Source organism: Gracilinanus agilis, chromosome 1, assembly GCF_016433145.1.
Source record: "Gracilinanus agilis isolate LMUSP501 chromosome 1, AgileGrace, whole genome shotgun sequence".
Lineage (NCBI taxonomy): Eukaryota > Metazoa > Chordata > Mammalia > Didelphimorphia > Didelphidae > Gracilinanus > Gracilinanus agilis.
The window spans coordinates 8,063,001-8,082,092 of NC_058130.1; the positions used below are offsets into that span (position 1 = coordinate 8,063,001).

The following is a 19,092-nucleotide window of genomic DNA, read 5'->3' on the forward strand; positions in this document are numbered from 1 at the left end:
TGACTCCCACATGCCAAGGTGCTCATTGAATATCAGACAAAATACTCTGAATTGCCCAAAGGAGGATGTAGCCTGTATTTTGAAAAGTTTAGTCTCTGCCTTCTTACAGGTTGGTATTAAATGGTCAGATTATCTGCAAAATGGGAAATAGCTGCTGTGGACACCTTCCCTCCTCCCCACTCGCCATGTCCATCTGCCCATCTATGGCCACACTGCACTGAATGGGCCTCGTCTGGTCTGATTTTAGAAGTTCAGCAGGCTCAGACCTGATTAGTTCTTGGATGGCAGACCACCTGGGAATGCCTGGTACTGGTACTGTAGGCTTAAGCTTGTTGAGACAGAGTGGTATATGGGCTATGGATTCCTAGACTTGGAGTAAATAAGTAGACCTGAGTTCAAATCTTATCTCAGCTTCTTAGAAGTTGCATGATGTGGAACAAGTCCCTTAATCTCTTGGGGTCTCAGTTTCTCTTTCTGTTAAATGGGGGCTGGACTCAAAAGCCTCTAAGGTCCCTTCCAGCTGTAAAACCTCTGATTTAATGTTAAACCTTCCTATAAGAGGAAACAACTCCCAAGACAAGATCATTCGGTCTTTGACTTCCCAACATGAAAGATGTCTGTGGAAGTGACATGAGCACTAGTTGTTCTGGAATGTAGTTAGCCTTCAAGTTTTAATGGACTGAGTGATGGCCAAATGGCCTCTTTGCACCAGGTGACCAGATATTGGATGGGGGCAGCAGCCATGTTGGAAGCTGGCCGGCATCCAGCTGGATCCTTCTGGCTGCAGGTCAGTGTCCACTCCTGGTGGTGGGAGGCTCTTCAGGTGTCTTCAAAAGCCCTGATAGATTTGACATGACTGCTCCAGTCCCACCTTCTGCTGGTTTCAGAGTTTATGTTGATGTGAGTGCTGGAACCCACCGTCCTGAGATGCTCTTTTAGCCCAATGATAATGTCTCCTAAATGCACGGGGCTGGGGCTGGTGACTGTCAGGCTCCTTATCCAAGTGCTCCCAATTTTCATTTATGCCCCCATTATCTCTGTAAGGCAGTGATTCCCAAAGTGGGCGCCACTGCCCCCTGGTGGGTGCTGCAGCGATCCAGGGAGCAGTGATGGCCACTTTTTTTTGTATTCCATTCTATTCTGAGTTCAATAAATAGTTTCATAATTTCCAGGGGGGCGCTAAGTCATATTTTTTCTGGAAAGGTGGCGGGAGGCCAAAAAAGTTTGGGAACCCCTGCTGTAAGGGTATACCTCAAGAATAATCAACTGGGGGCCAGCTAGATGGCTCAGTAGATTGAGACGGAAAGTCCTGGGTTCAAACTCCTCAGACACTTGAACTCTGAGAGAGTCACTTAACCCCCAATGCCTAGCTAGTCCTCACTGCTCTTCTGTCTTAGATTCGGTGCACAGTATTGATTCCAAGGTGGAAGGTAAGGGTTAAAAAAGAAGAACAATGCACTGAGGAGAGTGCTTACATGTTGGGTATTTTAAACAAAGCAAACTGACATCTTGGAGACATCAAGGTTTGAAAAATGACCAAAATAGAACACACTGAGAAGAGGTTTTCCAGCTTTTTAAAAAATTGTGAATTTGGCATCGTGGTCCTGCTTGTTAAATGCGGATCTGCAGGAAAATGGTTTCAATGTTCATTGTTGCCTTGGGGTTCCTGACATTCTCCTCGACAAGACTCACCTAGAGATCAGGTCCCCAAACCCTACCTTCCCAACACTTGCCCAGCAATGCCAGGACCATGATGAGCTCTCTGCTGCCAGTCCATGCCACTGCCATGCATGGGCATGGGTAGCCTTAGAAGCGCACCAGCCCACATCTTGGGGAAAAGGCAGAACCTACCACTTCCATGTTGCCTTTATTAAGAAAGGAGCCCCAAGCTTTGTAAACACCCCTTCTTCCCCATATTTTCTTCTCTGATCAATAAAACACAGCCAAGCAGATTTAAAGGCAATTTCATTTAAAATAAACATTGCTTCTGGGCAGAGCATGTGCAGCTCTGTGGTCAAATGTTTTTAATTTGAGAATTAAGGCAGTCATGGCCTAGAGCAACTTTATAAATAAATACAAGAAGAGCCCTGAATAGGGAGCCAAGTTAGACCTTTTGTATGAGAATTAGCACAGCCTCCACCATCTGACTACATCCTCACGACCCAGTTCCTTCCCTTCATCCTTCAGCCAGACTGGACTGGGCTGGGCTGGGCTGGACTGAGCTGGCTGGTCTGGACTGGGTTGGACTGGTCTGGGCTGGCTGGTCTGGACTGGGTTGGACTGGTCTGGTCTGGCTGGACTGGGATGGACTGGACTGGTCTGGACTGGTCTGGGCTGTCTGGGATGGGCTAGGCTGGTGGGGCTGGACTGGGCTGAGCTGGCTGGGCTGGTCTAGACTGGGTTGGACTGGACTGCTGCCTCAATTCTCATCCATGTCTGGGAAAGCCACTGGGGCACTCTGGGCCTTGGTTTGCTCATCTATAAGAGGAGGATTAGACAGTGTGACCTTGTGGGAAGGAAGATGTCTTAGAGTCATCTGCTGCCTTCCCTCCACCCCCAGCACAGCTTTTCTTCTACCTGTGTTATTGCTATTAATCTTCAGTAAGAGGCAACTCCCATTCCCTTAATGTTAACATGCCTGCTCCTAGCCTGCCCCCATCCTTCACCTCCACCTCCAGTGCCAGGAACAATAGCAATGGTCATTGGCCCCTCTCTCTTTAGACAGAAAGCTCTCAAGTCAGGAAGACCCAAATTCGAAGCTGAACTCAGGCATTTACTGAATACAGGATCCTGGGCAAGTCACTTGACCTTTGTGTGCCTCAGTCTCCTCATCAGTGAAACGGAGCTAATAATAACACCCATCTCATAGGTTTGTTGGATGTTAAAATGAGATAATATATGTAAAGTGCTTGTAAAGTGCATAATATGCTTGTATAAAGTCCTTTGCAAATCTTAAAATTATATAAATGTATATATATGCATTGCAGGCAGCTAGGTGGTTCAGTGGATAGAGGGCTGAGCCTGGAGTCAGGAATACCGAGTTCAAATTCAGCCTCAGACACTCACTAGTTGTGTGATCCTGGGCAAGTCACTTAACCCTGTTTGCCTCAGTTTCCTCACATGCAAAATGAGCTGAAAAGGAAATGGCAAACCACTCCAGTACCTTCACCAAGAAAACCCCAAATGGGGTCACAAAGAATCAGGCACAATTGAAATGACCGAATAGCAACAACTATACATCTCTACATATAGATCTATCTCAGGGAGCAAAATTCACATGAAGAAAACCAGCAACAGATTAGAACAGGGAGATGAAGATGAAATGTGTGTATTTGTTTGCTGTGTAAATATAGTAAGCTTGCTATTTATCTTATATATGTCTATATCTACATACATTGGCTCCTCTGATGGTCTCGTCCAGTCCTCCTAGGAATTAGGTAATGAGCACAGGACTCTCACCTCAGCTGGTTGGGGCAGAACTCTTCAGGGAACTGGACCTCTGAGGGAAAGCACAGACTGACTCAGCAAAGGGAAGGCAATGAAGAGAATTAGCCTTCTACCTTTGGCATGGCTTGGAAGAATTCTGGGTCAGATGCTTTGGCTGCTGTGAGCTCCTGGGCCCCATCTACAACATTCACAGGACCTCTGTCAGTAGGAAAATGTGTTTTCACTTTCCTCTAAGGTGTGCTCTTAGTGGTGTCATAGTGCACAATGGAGAAGTGCCACCTGGAGGAAAAGATGGAATCCCCGGGGCACACGAGGGTGAGATGTCATCTCTGGAACTTCCCTTCTGCCTTTTTGTTGGAAAGGTGGGGAACTTTGGGGCTGATATGCTGCAGATGAAGTCAGATGAGCTCCCTGGCTTGGTTAGCTTTGCTTGGTTAGCTCTTTGTCTTTGTCCCATAGGAAGGCTCGTTGCCCGACCAGAGGGGCTGTGTGAAGAGGGAGCCTGTCCTACCCAGAAATGACCATCATGTAAGAAGAAAATGACCATCATGTAAGAAGAAGTGAACCATTAAACCTCAGATACTTCCATTTCATCTCCACCTCCCTGGACCAGCTTATCTTGGTGTGAATTTTGCTCTCTGATAGATTAACTGCCTCATTTGTAAATGTGCTCAGCACCCTCTTTGTGATACCTTCTTTTCAAGTCACTGAGGCCGGTGCTGAACAGAATAGAGCCAAAGACAGAACAGCATCCTACTTCAGAGCTTCCTGAAGGATGACACAAGGCCATTAAGCAACTTGCTCTGGATCCAGTTATTAGACCAGTTCTGGACCTCCTTGTAGTGTGATCTTAATCTTTCTCTTGTCCCCGATGGAAGAGAAAATGAACCCAACCAAAAAGTTTTCCTTGTACTTATTGAAAGTCTCTGTTCACACAGATCTACCCAGACTAGATATTTTGATATAACTTTGCCAGTATTATCCAATAAGGGGAAAATGGGATGATGTGATGGATAGGGCACTGAACATGGGGTCAGGCAAACCTGGGCTTGAATCCTGCTTTAGGCATTGTGTAATTATAAAATCTTGAACCCTTGGACTTCATCTTCCAGAATTCATTTCTCAAAGGCTTAAATTTTTTTTTAAGAATTCTAACCCTTCATGGTTGCCATAAATGTAAGCTTAAAAGTTAATATACAATATCTCCAAGTCTTATATTTAATAAGATTTATTAATAATAACTTGAAGTAAAAGAAAATAAAAAGCTAGAATAAAAAGGGAGCTAACCCAGCTACAGTCACGAGAGAAGAGAGCAAGGGTGGGGTCACAGCAAACATTTATCTATACAACGTAAGCATGCAACTTGGAGATGAAAAGGAAAGGGATGCTGGGTAATGAAAAAGAATTCTGGGAGATGGAGTCCAAGGGTTCAAGATTTTCTAATTACACAGCACTTACTAGTTCTGTGATTCTGGGTTTCTGACTCAGTTTCTTCACCTGTCAAATGGGCACAATAATAAGAATATCTCTCTCACAAGGCTCTTATAATAATCAAATGAGATAATCTATATAAGGCATTGGACAAACCTTAATATATATATATATGTACACACACAAGTATATCACCATCATCATCATCATCATCATTGTTGTTCATTACAGATGGAATGGAAAGCAGGCAAGTAGAGAAAGATGGCTTTGCAAGTTAATGGCAGGTCAATAATCTCTGTTAAATTACTTCAGCCTCTGCCTGCTGCCCCACTGTTTCGTCCTTAATCAGAATCAACTGTAATTTCAGCACCAGGATTCTTCATCCTTGAGAGCAGCCCATTCCTCTTGAATTGACTTCCCATTTAGAGGTTCAGGCGATGGCATTCTCAATTCTCTGAAATATGTCCTCCTACAGGCTGAAGTATGGGTCAGACTGCACCTGTTCTTCCCCAGTTTCCCCACTGTTTCTTCCCAGAGCTCCCATCGTTTCTGCATCCCCTGCCTCTTCTTCCTTCTATGTCCAGAATTCCCCAAATGCCTCCTCCCTCTTCTGAGAGGTGATATCACCAGCAAGGGCAAGAACGTATCGGACAGAGAATAGGTAAAGGTAGGACAGTCAGCCTTGGCCTTCGTTCTCTCTTTGGCTTTGAACCTAATGGCTTTTCCCTGTTCAGGTTAAACAGCCTCTCTCTAATGCATTCTTTGGCCATTAATTTAAAGATTATGCATGACTAAACTTAATGGTTAATGCTTTAAAATAAAACCTCTCCTTAAGCTTGAGCTTTTTTCCTATTCTTTGTTGATGCTGCCCCATGGCAGAAATGGGTTCTTGTCTTGGCTTAGGGATACCTGCATCCCCCAGCCTGGCTTCAGAAGCATCTGCCTGGTGGACACACGCTTTTCTGCTTTCTGGGTCTCTCACTTCAGCTGTATTTTTTTTTAAGTTCTGTTCAGTGAAGTTAATGAGCAAAGACGTGTCACTTTGTTGCATGAACTCCATAAAACGACTCTGACTAACTCTGCTTCTGTGTCTTGGGAAGTAAGAGGGCCCTTATTCTCTGCCCAGGTCAGATCACGCCTGCAGTGCCAGGTTCATTATTGGGCTGCAAATATCAGGGAGGACAGCGATAAGCTAGAAAACAATCCGAGAAACAAACAGGATGACAAAGGGCCTCGAGCCCAAGCCACAGGGGAAAAAGTGTTTATCCCGGAGAAGAGAAGTCTCAGGACATATGGCAGCTATCTTCAAGATCAGGAAAGGCTGTCCTAAGGAACAGAGATTCGATTTGTTCTGCTTGGACCTGGAGGGCCGAACAAGAAGCAATGGGTAGAAATATCAGGCGAGCCAATTTAGATGTGAAGTCAGGGAAGAAAGAGAGAAAGAAAGAAACGTTCCTATCAATCAGAAGTGTCCCAGATTGGAAAGGGCCACCCCAAGGAGGATTTGGTCACTCCCTCACTTCTGAAAGGAGGTCCAAAAGCAAGTGCCGGGTGACCACTTGTCAAGCATGCAGGGAGTTCATTTCAGGGGAAGGCTGGATGTGGGTGCCATCCTGGGGTACTGAGACCCAAGGGATGGTTTAATTTAACTCCTTCATTTCACAGATGAGGAACTGAGGAAATCCAGAAAGATGAAGTGACTTGTCATGATAATACGGGTCCCTGTCACTGACAACAGAATCCAGGAAGCACCTGGGAAGAAAAGCATCTTCTAAGTGAAATGCGATTCTGATTATTACTGACATTGGCACTCATTAAAATACATCGGGGATGCATGACTTTCCTGTAAGCTCAGAAAGCCATTTCGTGGTCCTTAAAGGGGAATGTAAATGAACGAGCCCCGGATCGCTTTAAGTAAAAGGGAGGAATATTTGAAATCTCAAATCGGGAGTATACATTATTAAGAGACTGAGGTGAGCAGCTCTTCTTTTCCTTACCTGATTTGTGGCTTTTGATCTGGGAGGTTGGTGGGGCTGGGAAGGAGACTAGGAGGGCAGGAGAATATACAGAGACGAGTTGGCAGGAAGAGCCTGCTTTCTTTATGTATTCAGTCTATTAAGATTCTTTTCAGGGCTCAGCTACTAAAAAAAAGCCTCTTAACAGGGAAAGCTTTCTAGAAGGAAAGGGAAAATAATAGACATACATCCAGGACCAAAACAATCAGAATGCATCGTATGAATGGGCTGGAAACAAGTCCTATTTCAGTCCCAGGGGTTTGTTTAAACTTTAAAACCCACATCAGTACATTAACTAAGAAAATCTCTTACTCGGTACAGTACCTCGGAGGGTAGGATTTGGGAGCACGGACAAACTTCCAGATCATTGTTAGAAACCTCCCCGACTATCGGGAGGCCGCTTGGGCTTCAGTCACAGACTGGAAAGTCGGGGAGGAGAGGAAAGCATGTTATTGCCTTTGGAAGTGTTTGGAGAGAGGAAGTGGGGTAGGGAAAGTGGAGAGATTACTGGCTCTGCAGTCAGAGAAACTGCATTCAAATCCCACATCTGAATTTCTCTATGAACTGGGACAAGTCCCACCCTCCCTGGGCCCCAGGGAGGCTATAAAATGGGGAGGTAGACTAGATGACCTCCGAGGTCCTTTCCAGCCCCAGATCTGTAATTCTCTTATGCCCTGGCTTCATTCATTCATTTCAAACATTTATGAAGCACCTATTACGTGGATAAAAAGAACAACTCCCTATCCCCATCTCCAAAGGGCTTCTATCCTACCAGGTGAAAACAACACACACCAGATAACTAAATACCAAACATATAAATAATGGGGATGGGGGGATGCAGAGCCCTGAGAACAATAAGAAAAGCACTTCTTTGGTAGGTAGCATTTGAGCTAGGTTTTAAAGAGAGTTCAGGAATCGAATGAAGCCCTTCTCTGGATCTCCAGAGAGAGGGAGAGAATGAGGGCATCAATTCAGCTCATGTTTTAGGCTGGTGTTACTCCAGGGATTTCCTTTTGTCCTGTCTCATTGTGTGGTTCGCTTTTTTATAGCAAACACTCATCAGAATGTCAGGAACATCAGCTTACCCTTATCTGGAGACAAAGCCCATTATAAAAAAGTAGAGACAACACATAGATAAGACTTAAAAAGAGGAAGAAAGTGAGTGTGTGTGTGTGTGTGTGTGTGTGTGTGTGTGTGTGTGTGTGTGATGTCAGTTTACCAGCCCATGATGAGGTAAAGGGGGGTGGGGAAGAAATGGAGAAGAAGGGGTAAATTCACCAGTTCCCATCAGTAGGAACAGAAAAATGGTAAAATTCTATCCTGGCAAACTACTCTCTCCTTAGGCAGATCTGTGAGCCAATCAAGACTCATAATTATATTCATTCAAGTTGTGCCCTTCATTTGCAATTGGATGCCTTACATTTGCACTCTTGGCCCTTCTCCTCTCCCTAGAGCCTCCCCTGCCTCCTGCCCCCATCCCATCCAGTTCCTGCCTACCATCATCCTTCAGTACATCATTCCAGTTGGGATACCTGACTTCCCTTCAGCCCTCTTGCTGATAAGAGTAAAGAGAGACCATTTCAGTCACAGGATGAGAGTGTGTGTGGAGGTCTGGAGTTGGAAGAGAGTCACCTATGGAGATGAGTAAAAATCACATCATCATCATCATCATCATCATCATTGTTGCTATGGCAGAGCACTTTATCCATAGGGTCTCATTGGTCCTTCCAACAGTCCTGTCAGGTTGTTGCTATTATAAAATATAAAATGTTACTCGAAATCTATTAGAAACAAATAAAGTTTAGAGATGGAAAACCCCCAAAGCCTACAGAGATGAGAGATTTGCCCAGGATGACCCAGTTAGTAGTGCTACACCAGGTGTTCCTGTCTCCAAGACCTGAACTCTCTCCTCACATCGATGACACCAGTGGAGCCTCAGAAAGCAGTCACCGCCTCTCACCAGCCAGAGGTAGTCGAGAGCCCAGACAGCTTCTGCGGTCCATGTCTTCAGGGCTGCGTCCTGGCTCTACTACTTGCCAGCTCTGGGCCCCCCCCCCCCCGGCAAGTCACTTCACCACTCTCAGCCTTGTTTTCCTCATCTACGCTATGGGGATAATCACGTTGCCACCCCTTCCATCACAGGATCACTGAGAAGGGAGGTCTTTGGAAGCCACAAAACTCTATTCAAAGGTGAGTTCTATTTTCCATTCTCCTACATGAGGCTGCTTCTTATCAACATGGGAAACTTCATTGGAACAGGTCACTCCTCTGGGGACCTCCGAATGACCACAGTGATATTAATGTGTCAAGGCAACGAGAGCCCACACAGTTGCCAGAACCAAAGTGAGCTCGTTTCCCAGCTCTGCCTGCCGTGGCAGAATGAATTCATGACCTCGGAGTTCTGGGAGCTTATGTTTATTTATAATCCTCAGGATCCCCATAAGCACAACTGCTCCAAATGGAAGGATACATTTTTATAATGTCCCTCTCTTCATTAAGATTTCATCACCCACCTATGTTAAAAAGCCTCTCCCTTCACTTGGCAAAGTCGGCTTCCACCTTGGGCAGCTCCTGCCTTCTTTTCCTAATCTCAAGCCGGTTGCTTTACACGCACACACCACATTTGTGCATTACGGAGTTCTGCGCATCCATGATTTATGAATGCAGGTTTCTGGGCAAAATGGAATGGTAAGAGGCAGACATTGTTGGAAACATGAACAGGAAACCCATTTAAAATGGAGGCAAGGTAAGATCAAGAAGCCACACCAACAGGTGTGCGGAGGGAGCATTCAGAGGATGGAAAAGATGTGCTCGATGTGGTAAATGGTCCTTTGGTCTGTCTGTGGAAAGCAAGGCTTGACATAATTGAACAAGTCACAAGGTGATCTAGAATTTAACTCAAAGCAACCAATATTTATTAAGGGCACGGGGGAAACGGCACGGTTAGTTAAGTTAGAACCACAACCCTCAAAGAGCTCGACATCTCCTAGGAGAATATGATAGAGCTCCTGGATCAGTGTGATGAACTTGCCAGGGAGTGGGGCTTTGCCTGACACTTCTGGTATATGGGAGAGGGGCACCAGGGAAGTTCCCAAGCAAACTGGTGACCTTATAGAACTTTCAGTCTTTGATTGTATCTCCCTTTAAAAGATGTCAGCATGCCCCGTGGCCCCTCCTGGTTGATGGGAGTTGATGGGTGTTAATAAGGGATACTCTTGTTTTTAACAACCCTCACCTTCCATCTTAGAATCAACACTGTGTAATTGGTTCCGAGGCAGAAGAGTGGTAAGGGCTAGGCAATGGGGGTCAAGTGATTTGCCCAAGGTCACATAGCTAGGAAGTATCTGAGGCCAGATTTGAACCCAGGACCTCCCATCTCTGGACCTGACTCTCCATCCACTGAACCACTTAGCTGCCCCCTAAGGGATACTCTTAAGATGAGTTGGCTTAGACTCTAGGGAGAACAGAATATTTATCTACAGCTCAGACTTCTTTTCTTCCAAAGAGATCCTGAGAATTGCTGTAGGTATTATATGAATGAGGGAGGATGGATTGCCCGGATGATTCCTCTTCTTGCCTTGGGGTTTTCAAGGGGCCAAAGGCACGAGGCAAAGGAACAAAACAATCCTGGCTTCTATTTTCTGCTATTGAGTTATTTGGACAGGACAATTATAACAAAAGGAAAATTGCTTGTTAAGAAGCTCCAAGACGTTTCCCTTCTAGAGAGCCCCAAACATCAGAAGGTCTCTCAAGGGGATGACAGGGGATCACTAGAGTGTCAGTATGGTGCCTGTCTAGAAGTCAGAATGGATTCCCTTTTAGGAAATCTAAATAAGGCAGCACTCTGAGTCTGGTTGGGGTTATAGAGAGCAAGTTGGACACAATAGAAAGTGAAGAGAATTGTATTGATTATTCGCAATATGAAGCCCTTTTGTGTTTTTGAAAAAGAGTTCTTTGTGACTTTTTGTATTTTCTATGTGGTGAGATAAAGGCTGAACTGTGTCTAACATACATGTTATCTTGAATGTTTATATGGGAACCAGAAATCCCATCAGTATTTATAGAAACCTGGACATAGCAATATACAAGCTCAAGAAACCTCTAGGTGGGGTGACAAAATGGTCCAGAAAGATTCATTTTTAGGTTAGCCCTTAAGGTTGAGTCTTATCCTTTGAGGTATAGAACCAGGTCAGAACATGAGTGACATGGATGGGGCTCAGAATTGTGGCTCATCGTTGTAGGGAATTCCAAGTGAAGAGATTCCCTCCACCCACCGAGATCCACATCCGCTCTTCAGCTTACAGTCTTAGAAATCTTTATGCAAAGCACATCAGCATGGTGAGAACCAAGTGCTTTCCTCCTTGGGAAAGTCATTATTAACTAGGGATCAGGAAGTCTTCAGGGAGGAAGTAGCATGGGAGTGGGTTCAGAAAGGGAGTGAGGAGGACACCATTGACCTAGGGAGAAGCACAAACAAGGCACAATGGTGGAGAAGCGATGGGAAGTTAGGGGCTACGGATATAAGTCTACTAGAGCACAGTGTGTCCCCTAAAAAGGATTTAGAAGGACTAAATTGGATGTTGACTCATAACAAGGTCCCTCAACAGACCCAGGCACATTAAAAAATAAGAGTTAAATGAAAAATCAAGGAAAAATCCAGCAGGTTGAGGGCATGGTTGTTGATGACTTTGTGACACAGATTCATCTCGACTAGATCTTTCTGTGTTCTTTGAGCCCAGGACCTCAGGTCATTCACAGCACAACCTGGCCCATATGACTTCTCCAAAGTACATACCGAATGAAGGGAAACACAAACACATACATGGAGAAAGTCACCCAAGAATGCCTGCATCTCCCATCCATTGCTCCACTATGAAAAGGGTTTCCTAGGTTCTCTCTCCTTTGTGTATTGCAAGCAGAATTCTGGGTTCTGTGTCAGCCTACTAAACCAGAGTGTATGCTTCTATCTGCCTTCATCACCACTTGAAAGCATCCTCAGATTGGGAAAGAGGCTGGGGTCATTCTCAGGGAGGCTGCCAGCTCCTGCCCTCCCCTTCCCTTCCTTCTTCTCTCCTCTCCTCTCTCATACAACTGGTGACTGGTGACATAACAGCAGGACTGGTCTGAAGAGCTCCAAGACCTTTTGCTCCAAACTTCCAAGTCTCTCCTCCACTTCACAGATGAGTGAAGTGAAGGATGGGAGGATGAGGCCCCGGGCCCTACAATAAGAATGGCTCTCTATAAATAGACACATCCTTAGGGACAGCTGCCAATGGATGCCTCTGATAGCCCCAGGCACCTAAGAAAGCCATCACCAAGACTTGTGTTCAAGGTAATTACCAAAATCAGTGTGTGGGACAAGAGGCATGAAGCCTGCCCTCTTTGGAGGAGCCAGAATCAAATCCTGTGGTGAGGTGATAAGGTTCCCAGGACCCTGGCTGAAGCTTCTGCTGGGACATCGTCGCATAGCTTTGATTGGGAAACTGCCCAGTGATACAGGAGAGAAGTTCACTCCAGTCCACCATCTGGTACCTTCCTACTTTGATTTCTCTTATTAACTAAATGCTAAGCTCTATTGTTTCTATGCTGCTCAAGAACTACAGTAGCTGTCAGCCCCTCTTCAGTTTGGCCCCCTCTAAATTTGGTGCCTGCGGCAGACTTCAGGCAGCCCCACCTTAGTTATGATCCAGGTCCTAGAGCCTGAGTCCTTGGCCTATAAATAGCTGGTATTGATGTACAAGCCACACCGCTTGAACAATTGCCGAGCGACCCTTCTAGAACTCAAGAGTGGCTTCGGTCCTGCGTGCAAGTTCCCTGTTTTCCATGTGGCATAAAGACAGAGTCCCCCTGACAAATGGACCATTTAGCCCCTGAGCCTTCAGACCATTCTTCTCATCAGAGGCAGATCTGGGCAAGGACCAACCCCAGCCACACGAGTAAAGAACAGATAAGGCTTACCTTGGAGATTCTGCAACGGCAAAGTCATGATGCCTCCTGCAGCTGCGGCTGCAACCAGCCCTTGGATGTTGGTGAGATTGGCGGTAGGGAGGGTGAGAACCAGTCCTTGTTGACCGCCCAGCTGTCCTGCCATGTTGAAAGGAATAAGGATGGGCTGGTTGAGGGCTGGGGTTCCTCCTGGCATCACCCCGGCCACGGCAGAGGCCAGCTGTTGTGCTGTCAGGAGTGGCTACAACGACACAAACAGAGGTACCCACTTTACTCTCACAGGGAGATCCCAAGCATCGCTGGTTACAGATACAAGAGAATCCGTGGAGCTCCTCCATTCAGGTCTCTTGTTAGCTGTTGCTTCCTCTGCTCAGCTGCTGAAAATGTGGCTGAGCATGTTCCTCTCTTGCTCAAGAACCTTCAGGTGTCCCCTATTGCCTCTAGCATAAACTCCAAACCAAACCCCTCAGCTTGGCATCTTTACAACTTTTTTTAATCTAACCCCTGCCACCTTGGCAGACATTTTTTGGTGCTCTTTTCCCTCAGACAAACTGTTCTCTTTGCCATTCCCTGAACTTAACATCTTAACTCCAGCCACTAAGTCCCTGCCACAGGTTGTCTGCTCTGCCTGCAATGCTCTCCCTCCTCTTAGAATCCCTGGCTTGCATCTGTCTCTGTCCCTCTGTCTCCCTCTCCCTCCCCCTCTCTTTCTCCCTCTGTCTCTGTCTATGACTCTCTGTGCTCTCCCCACTCTGTCTCCCTCTCCCTCCTTGCATTGTCGTGCCACTTTCCTTAGTCCGGGCTAGATTCACCCTGAGGAATGGGATGGCCTGGTGTGCTGATTGCATTTTGTTTTGGCTGCGTATCCCCAGCACGCAGCAGGGTGCCCAGCCACCCAGGAAGCATTTTAGCCTTGCTTTTTGGAATGGCCTAGAGTAAAGCAGGCTATCTCAGGGCCAGTACATGCCCCAAACAAGAGATAACAAAAGATAGGCTGGCAGAAAGGGTTTGTGGGATGTGTGTGTGTGTGTGTGTGTGTGTGTGTGTGTGTGCGCGCATGAGACGTGTTGTTCTCTGCAAGAGCTAATTAGGCTCCAGATCTTCTTGGGAGGGTCTCCAACCTTTCTGTGTGAGACATCTCAAATTTCTGAAGCTGTATTCTTCCACAGAGGCTGCCCAGCCTACCAGATCAAAAGCTTGCCTTTCAGTCAGGACACTTGGGTTCAAACACCACCTCTGACAATAGCTGTGCCACCCTGGCCAAGTCCCTTTACCTCCACATACTACATGGAACTCCCCAGGATTTATCTGCTTAATTACTGGCAGACTGTGATTAGCATCTGTAGAGGGACTTCCCACACTGGGTGTTCTACTACATTATTGTGGTGCAACCACACCTCCTCTGTGATTCCAAGTCCTTCCCTAGAGCTTTGTTAATAGCAGCTTTCTCCAAGTATGTCACACAGGGAAAGACAGTATGGCATCACGGATAGAGCACCAGCTTCAGTGCCTGGAAGACCTGGGTTCATGACCTTCCTTGGACACATCTTGGTTGTGTGGCCTTGAGCCATGCTCCAAGCTCTTCTCTCAGACCAAAAGTTGCAGAGAAGTGCTGACATGTATTGGTAAAGGCATTTCCCTCACCTGGGAGTTCCTCAGACCAATTTAGATTGGTCTAGACTACATCTGTAAAATCATAGACCCAGTCACAACGCTCATCCTAGCATGAAGAAGGAATGATTGGTGCTGCTCCTAAGAGTGAAGCCTAGACCAGTCTAAATCACAAGGCAGCAAATTTTGGCTCAGTATAAGGAGAATTTTTTAGCAACCATAATTGAATGATTTGTTTGTGAGGCAGTGAGCTCTCTGTTCCTGCCTGGATGACCACTTCTTCATAATGTGGTGAAATAAGTAAGCAGTGCTTGGGAAGCTAAGATTCTTTCTGAAGCCCTTTCTGATGTGGATCTGCTAAGAGTCTATGATACATTTATGGTCTCATCTTTATCTTTACCTTTCTTAGAAGTGGGTAGGATTGGCATTTTCACTTCTATTTTACAAGTGGAGGAACTGAGGCATAGATGGTTTCAATAATTAGCCCAAGATCACACAGAGACTGTGAGATCCTGGAGAGCAGGGGACCAACCCTTCCACCCACCCACCTACCCACCTTTCCTTCCTTCCTTCCTTCCTTCCTTCCTTCCTTCCTTCCTTCCTTCCTTCCTTCCTTCTTTCCTTCCTTCCTTCCTTCCACAACTGGTATAATGCTTGGCACATAGTAAGTACTTAAATGCTTCTTGATTTGACCCAACACATCAATAGCTGGGACTCTTCTCATCTCTAGCCTTATAGTTTATCTCTAAACCAATGATTCTCAACTTTTCCGGTTCTGATGGCTGGTTCATCTATATGGAGTTATAGCTGGAAGGAAACTGGGAAGCTGGGATTAGCCCAGCTGGTCTGGGACATGGCTTCAACTCTTAGTGATTCTTCTCTTTACCCAAAATGCCTTCTAACTCCTGCCCAGCTCCATGTTTGGCTGAGACAACCTCCACTCATCTTTCATGATGCTTCTGTAGATTCTTTGTGATCTTACTTTATTGGTGATCTTCACTGAGAAAGCAGAAGTCTTAAAGAGTATGTTTCAGATGGGCCTTTTAACTCATCTAGTCCAACCTCTTCACTTGATTAATGTGAAAGATCAAACCCACTGAGGCAAAAGGAGCTGTGTGAAGTCCCACTGCTTGAGTGATAGAGCTATGAGTAGCACCTAGGTCTTGAGCCCTAAGTTTAGGACTCTTTCCATTCTACCACACTGTCTTTCTGTGGCAGCAAAGAAACTGGGCAGTACCAGAGTCAGGAAGACCTGAGTTTGTATCCAGCCTCAGCTCCTTGATAGCTGTGTGCTTTGGACAAGTCCCTTCACATTTCTCAGATTTAGCTTCCTTGTTTATAAAAGGAGGCTAATAATAGCACTTACCTGACAAGGATGTCGTGGGGATCAGATGAGATAACATAAGTAAAGAGCTTTCAAACCTTAAAGTGCCATATAAATTCTAGCTATTATTCTACATATTTGACTGACATAACTTACATTCTTTCCCAATAGTAAGGCAACTAAAAAATATTACTCCCCATTTAATGGAAACCAAAGGAGGAATGCAAAAATGAAGCAGAAAATTAATTTCCTTAAGTCATAAGTGAATTTAAAGAAAAAGAAAGCGGTTAGGGGTTGGGCATGCTCTAAGTGACCATCTATGGTTCCATTTGAACTCAGGTCTTCCTGATTCCAGGCTTAGCACTCTCAAGAAGAGAATAGAGTAAGCAAACTACAGTCCAGGAAGCTAAACTTTGGTTCCTAGGAAGATTCTAAAATATATTATCAAAGGGCTGGCCAGTGGACATCTAGAAAGGGAAGCAGTGATTCCAAAGAGGCATTATGGCTCCACCTCCTCACCTCTTGAGAGATGATTCAAGAAGCATGGCCAATGTGGACATTTGTTTTGTGTGAGTAGAGCTATTTTTCACAAGGGTTTTGTTTTCCTTTCTTTTATTTTTCAATGGAGGAAGGGGTGAGGATTTTCAATGTGGGAAAGGATGACAAACAACTTGTTAACCGAAGAAAAAGAAAGAACAAGTCTTGTCAGATTAACCTGAGTCCCCCTCTTTTTTTGAACAGAAAACAATAATAATAATAGCTAGCATTTATCTGGTACTTTAGGGTTTGCAAATATTATCTCATTTAATCTTTACAACAACCCTGCAAAGTCAGTGCTAGCATTATCTTATTTATTTTTATTATTGTTGAGTCATTTTACTCATGTCAGACCATTTGTGTCCCATTTGGGCTTTTCATGGCACAGATACTGGGTTGTTTTCTTCGGTTTATATTACAGAGGAAGAAAATGAGAGAAACAGGGTTCAATGACTTGCCCAGGGTCACACAGCTAATAAGTATCTAAGGCTGTATTTGAACTTGTCTTCTGGACTCCAAGCCTGGTACTCTTTATCCACTGCACCACCTAACCGTCTATTACTATTTTCATAGATGAGGAAACTGATAGAAACTAAGCAATTTGTCTCAGAGCATCTATGGCTACATTTGAGCTCAGGTCTGCCTGACTCCAAGCTCAGCATTCTATCCACTGAACCACCTGGTTATTTTTGTTCTGAGGAATGCTATTGATGTGATTTGTGTGGACTTCATCCAAGTCTCCCATGTTATTATTCAGGAGTTCTCAATGTGTGGACTACTGACCCTTTGGGGGTCCAAGAGTTCTTGCCAGGGTGCTGTGAAGCCATGTAGTTTGGTAGGGATATTTCTGTGTGGCATTAGTTTTAAATCAATGTGATGAAATGCTTTGGGGAATCATAAAACCTGAATTCAGATCAAAGGAAAAGATAAAGTTGTCTCCTAAACCAGGACCTAAACTGGAGGAGTCTTTGGACAGTCAACCCCTGCTTTTGTGACCATCAGTCACATAGTGGCACATGGAAGGTACAGAGTGTAATCCTGTGCTGAGCTAAGTGGTAGGGTTAGACAGTCACAGCTGAGCATGCTAGATTTGGCATTGGAGGACCTGGGTGAAAATCTGATTTTTGCCACTTACTAGCTGTGTGATCTGAGCCAATTCCTCTACCTCTCTGAGTGAGCCTCTGTTTCCTCATTTGTAAATTGAGGACATTGGTGAAAAGGTCTGTAAAGTTCAATCTCCTTCTATGTCTATGACTCTATGATCCAGAGCTCAGCAGGACCCTTCCATCTCAAGCTGCATCTAAACCACTGGGGACGAGCAGGCGTCTTCCTTCCCTAACCTTGAAAACACACAGACTTGGATGTGCCCAACAAGTCAAGAACTGTGTCACAGGAGGAGATGCTACAAACGAGGTTTGGTAATGGTGGGTCCAGGCAACCCAATCAGAAGGCTGAGGATTTTTCAAGCCTTGAATCGATGACTTCCCAGATCAATTTCCAGGAACAATCACAATAGTAAAGGGGAGACTCAGTGATACTCTTGTAAACAGGGTGGGGGGCATCTGTTCCCCTTTCCAAGAGTGTGAACAGAGCTTTAGAAAGTCCTGTCCCCAGTGACAAGGAGAAGAATCTAGCCTTTCATAATTGCATTATCCCCCACGAGCCTGCAAACAAGACAAAACAAACAAACAAAAAAGAAAAGCAAAACAGAACCCCATCACCCTCTCCCTAAATATTGGGCTTTAAAAAAATCATGACTACATTTCTTTATTAATGCAGGAGCCACAGATGATGTACAGTATTGTCAAAGCCAATAAGCCACACTTGCATTAAAATTGCATTAACTTTTTCTATTAAATCATGTCATATTTCAAAAATGGCCAGGGGAACATCGGAACAACTTAATTGTATTCGCACCCAGCCCGCCTAAGTTCTACTCTCTGGAAGCTGGCAAAGCCACCAAGCAGCCCACTGGTGTGGGGCCTTGAGAAAACCAATCGGGGGTCCTCCCATCATTCCGAGGAGCAGCTTTTTAAACAAGAGAGCAGGATCTGAGAGCACGTCCCTCCTGCATCCCTTAATAAATAATGAGGCTCTCAGGCAGCTTCCCAAACAATAATTCATCACCATCTTTGCTCCACTGGAGTTAATTGGTTTTCACTCATTATTATTTATTTACATATTTAGTCTTGCTAGATAGTGCCTCCCCCTCCCTCCCCCGGCTCCAAAAGCTCGGGAAAGATACCGACCTGGGGCCCAACAGGGAAGGCTGCTGGGTGGGCCTGGCTGGACGAGTGTTGGTCGGTGGTGCTCGGGTCAGCGGGTGGCGGGTTTCCTCTGGCCCCTGGCAATGAAAAGAGAAGCTTTCCTTTAATATCCAGGCTGGAAACTCGACATTTCCCTCATACCGTGATGGCACAAGAGCCCAAGTCCGGTGCGATGGGCCCAAGTGGGCTTCTCAATCGCTCCAGGACGCCAATCACTTCTCAGCAGCATCCATTATGCTCCCCCTCACTCGGGTTGGCCAACTCATTGGGGGAGATCCAGTGAGCCGCCAGCAGGGAAACGGAATCTCTCATCAGCCCGCCTAATGTGCTTTACATTATACAGCAATTTACACGCGCACCAGAGCTCTCTCCCAGGTGGGAGCGGCGGCTCTTCAGCTGTGATGAGCAGCAGCATTTCTAATTCCTCAAAGCAGAAAAGTTATTGGCGATGTGAACAAGTCACATCTCCTGTGTGTCTCTTTAATCAAGCGTTCCCCCGGCCTCCCCCGGCCCC

General features: G+C 45.5%; 1 protein-coding gene across 1 annotated transcript in view; it reads right to left on the minus strand.

Annotated features, from left to right (window-relative positions):
- The window catches only part of POU6F2 (POU class 6 homeobox 2), a 259,799-nt gene extending 240,909 nt beyond the window's left edge, over window positions 1-18,890 (minus strand). The window contains exons 1-3 of the mRNA XM_044675391.1: window positions 18,827-18,890; window positions 18,561-18,655; window positions 12,852-13,080 (exon numbers count right to left, since the gene is read on the minus strand). Of these exons, the coding sequence (XP_044531326.1) occupies window positions 12,852-13,080; window positions 18,561-18,655; window positions 18,827-18,890 (388 nt within the window). The remainder of the gene's footprint in view (window positions 1-12,851; window positions 13,081-18,560; window positions 18,656-18,826) is intronic.
- Window positions 18,891-19,092: the final 202 nt, after the last annotated feature.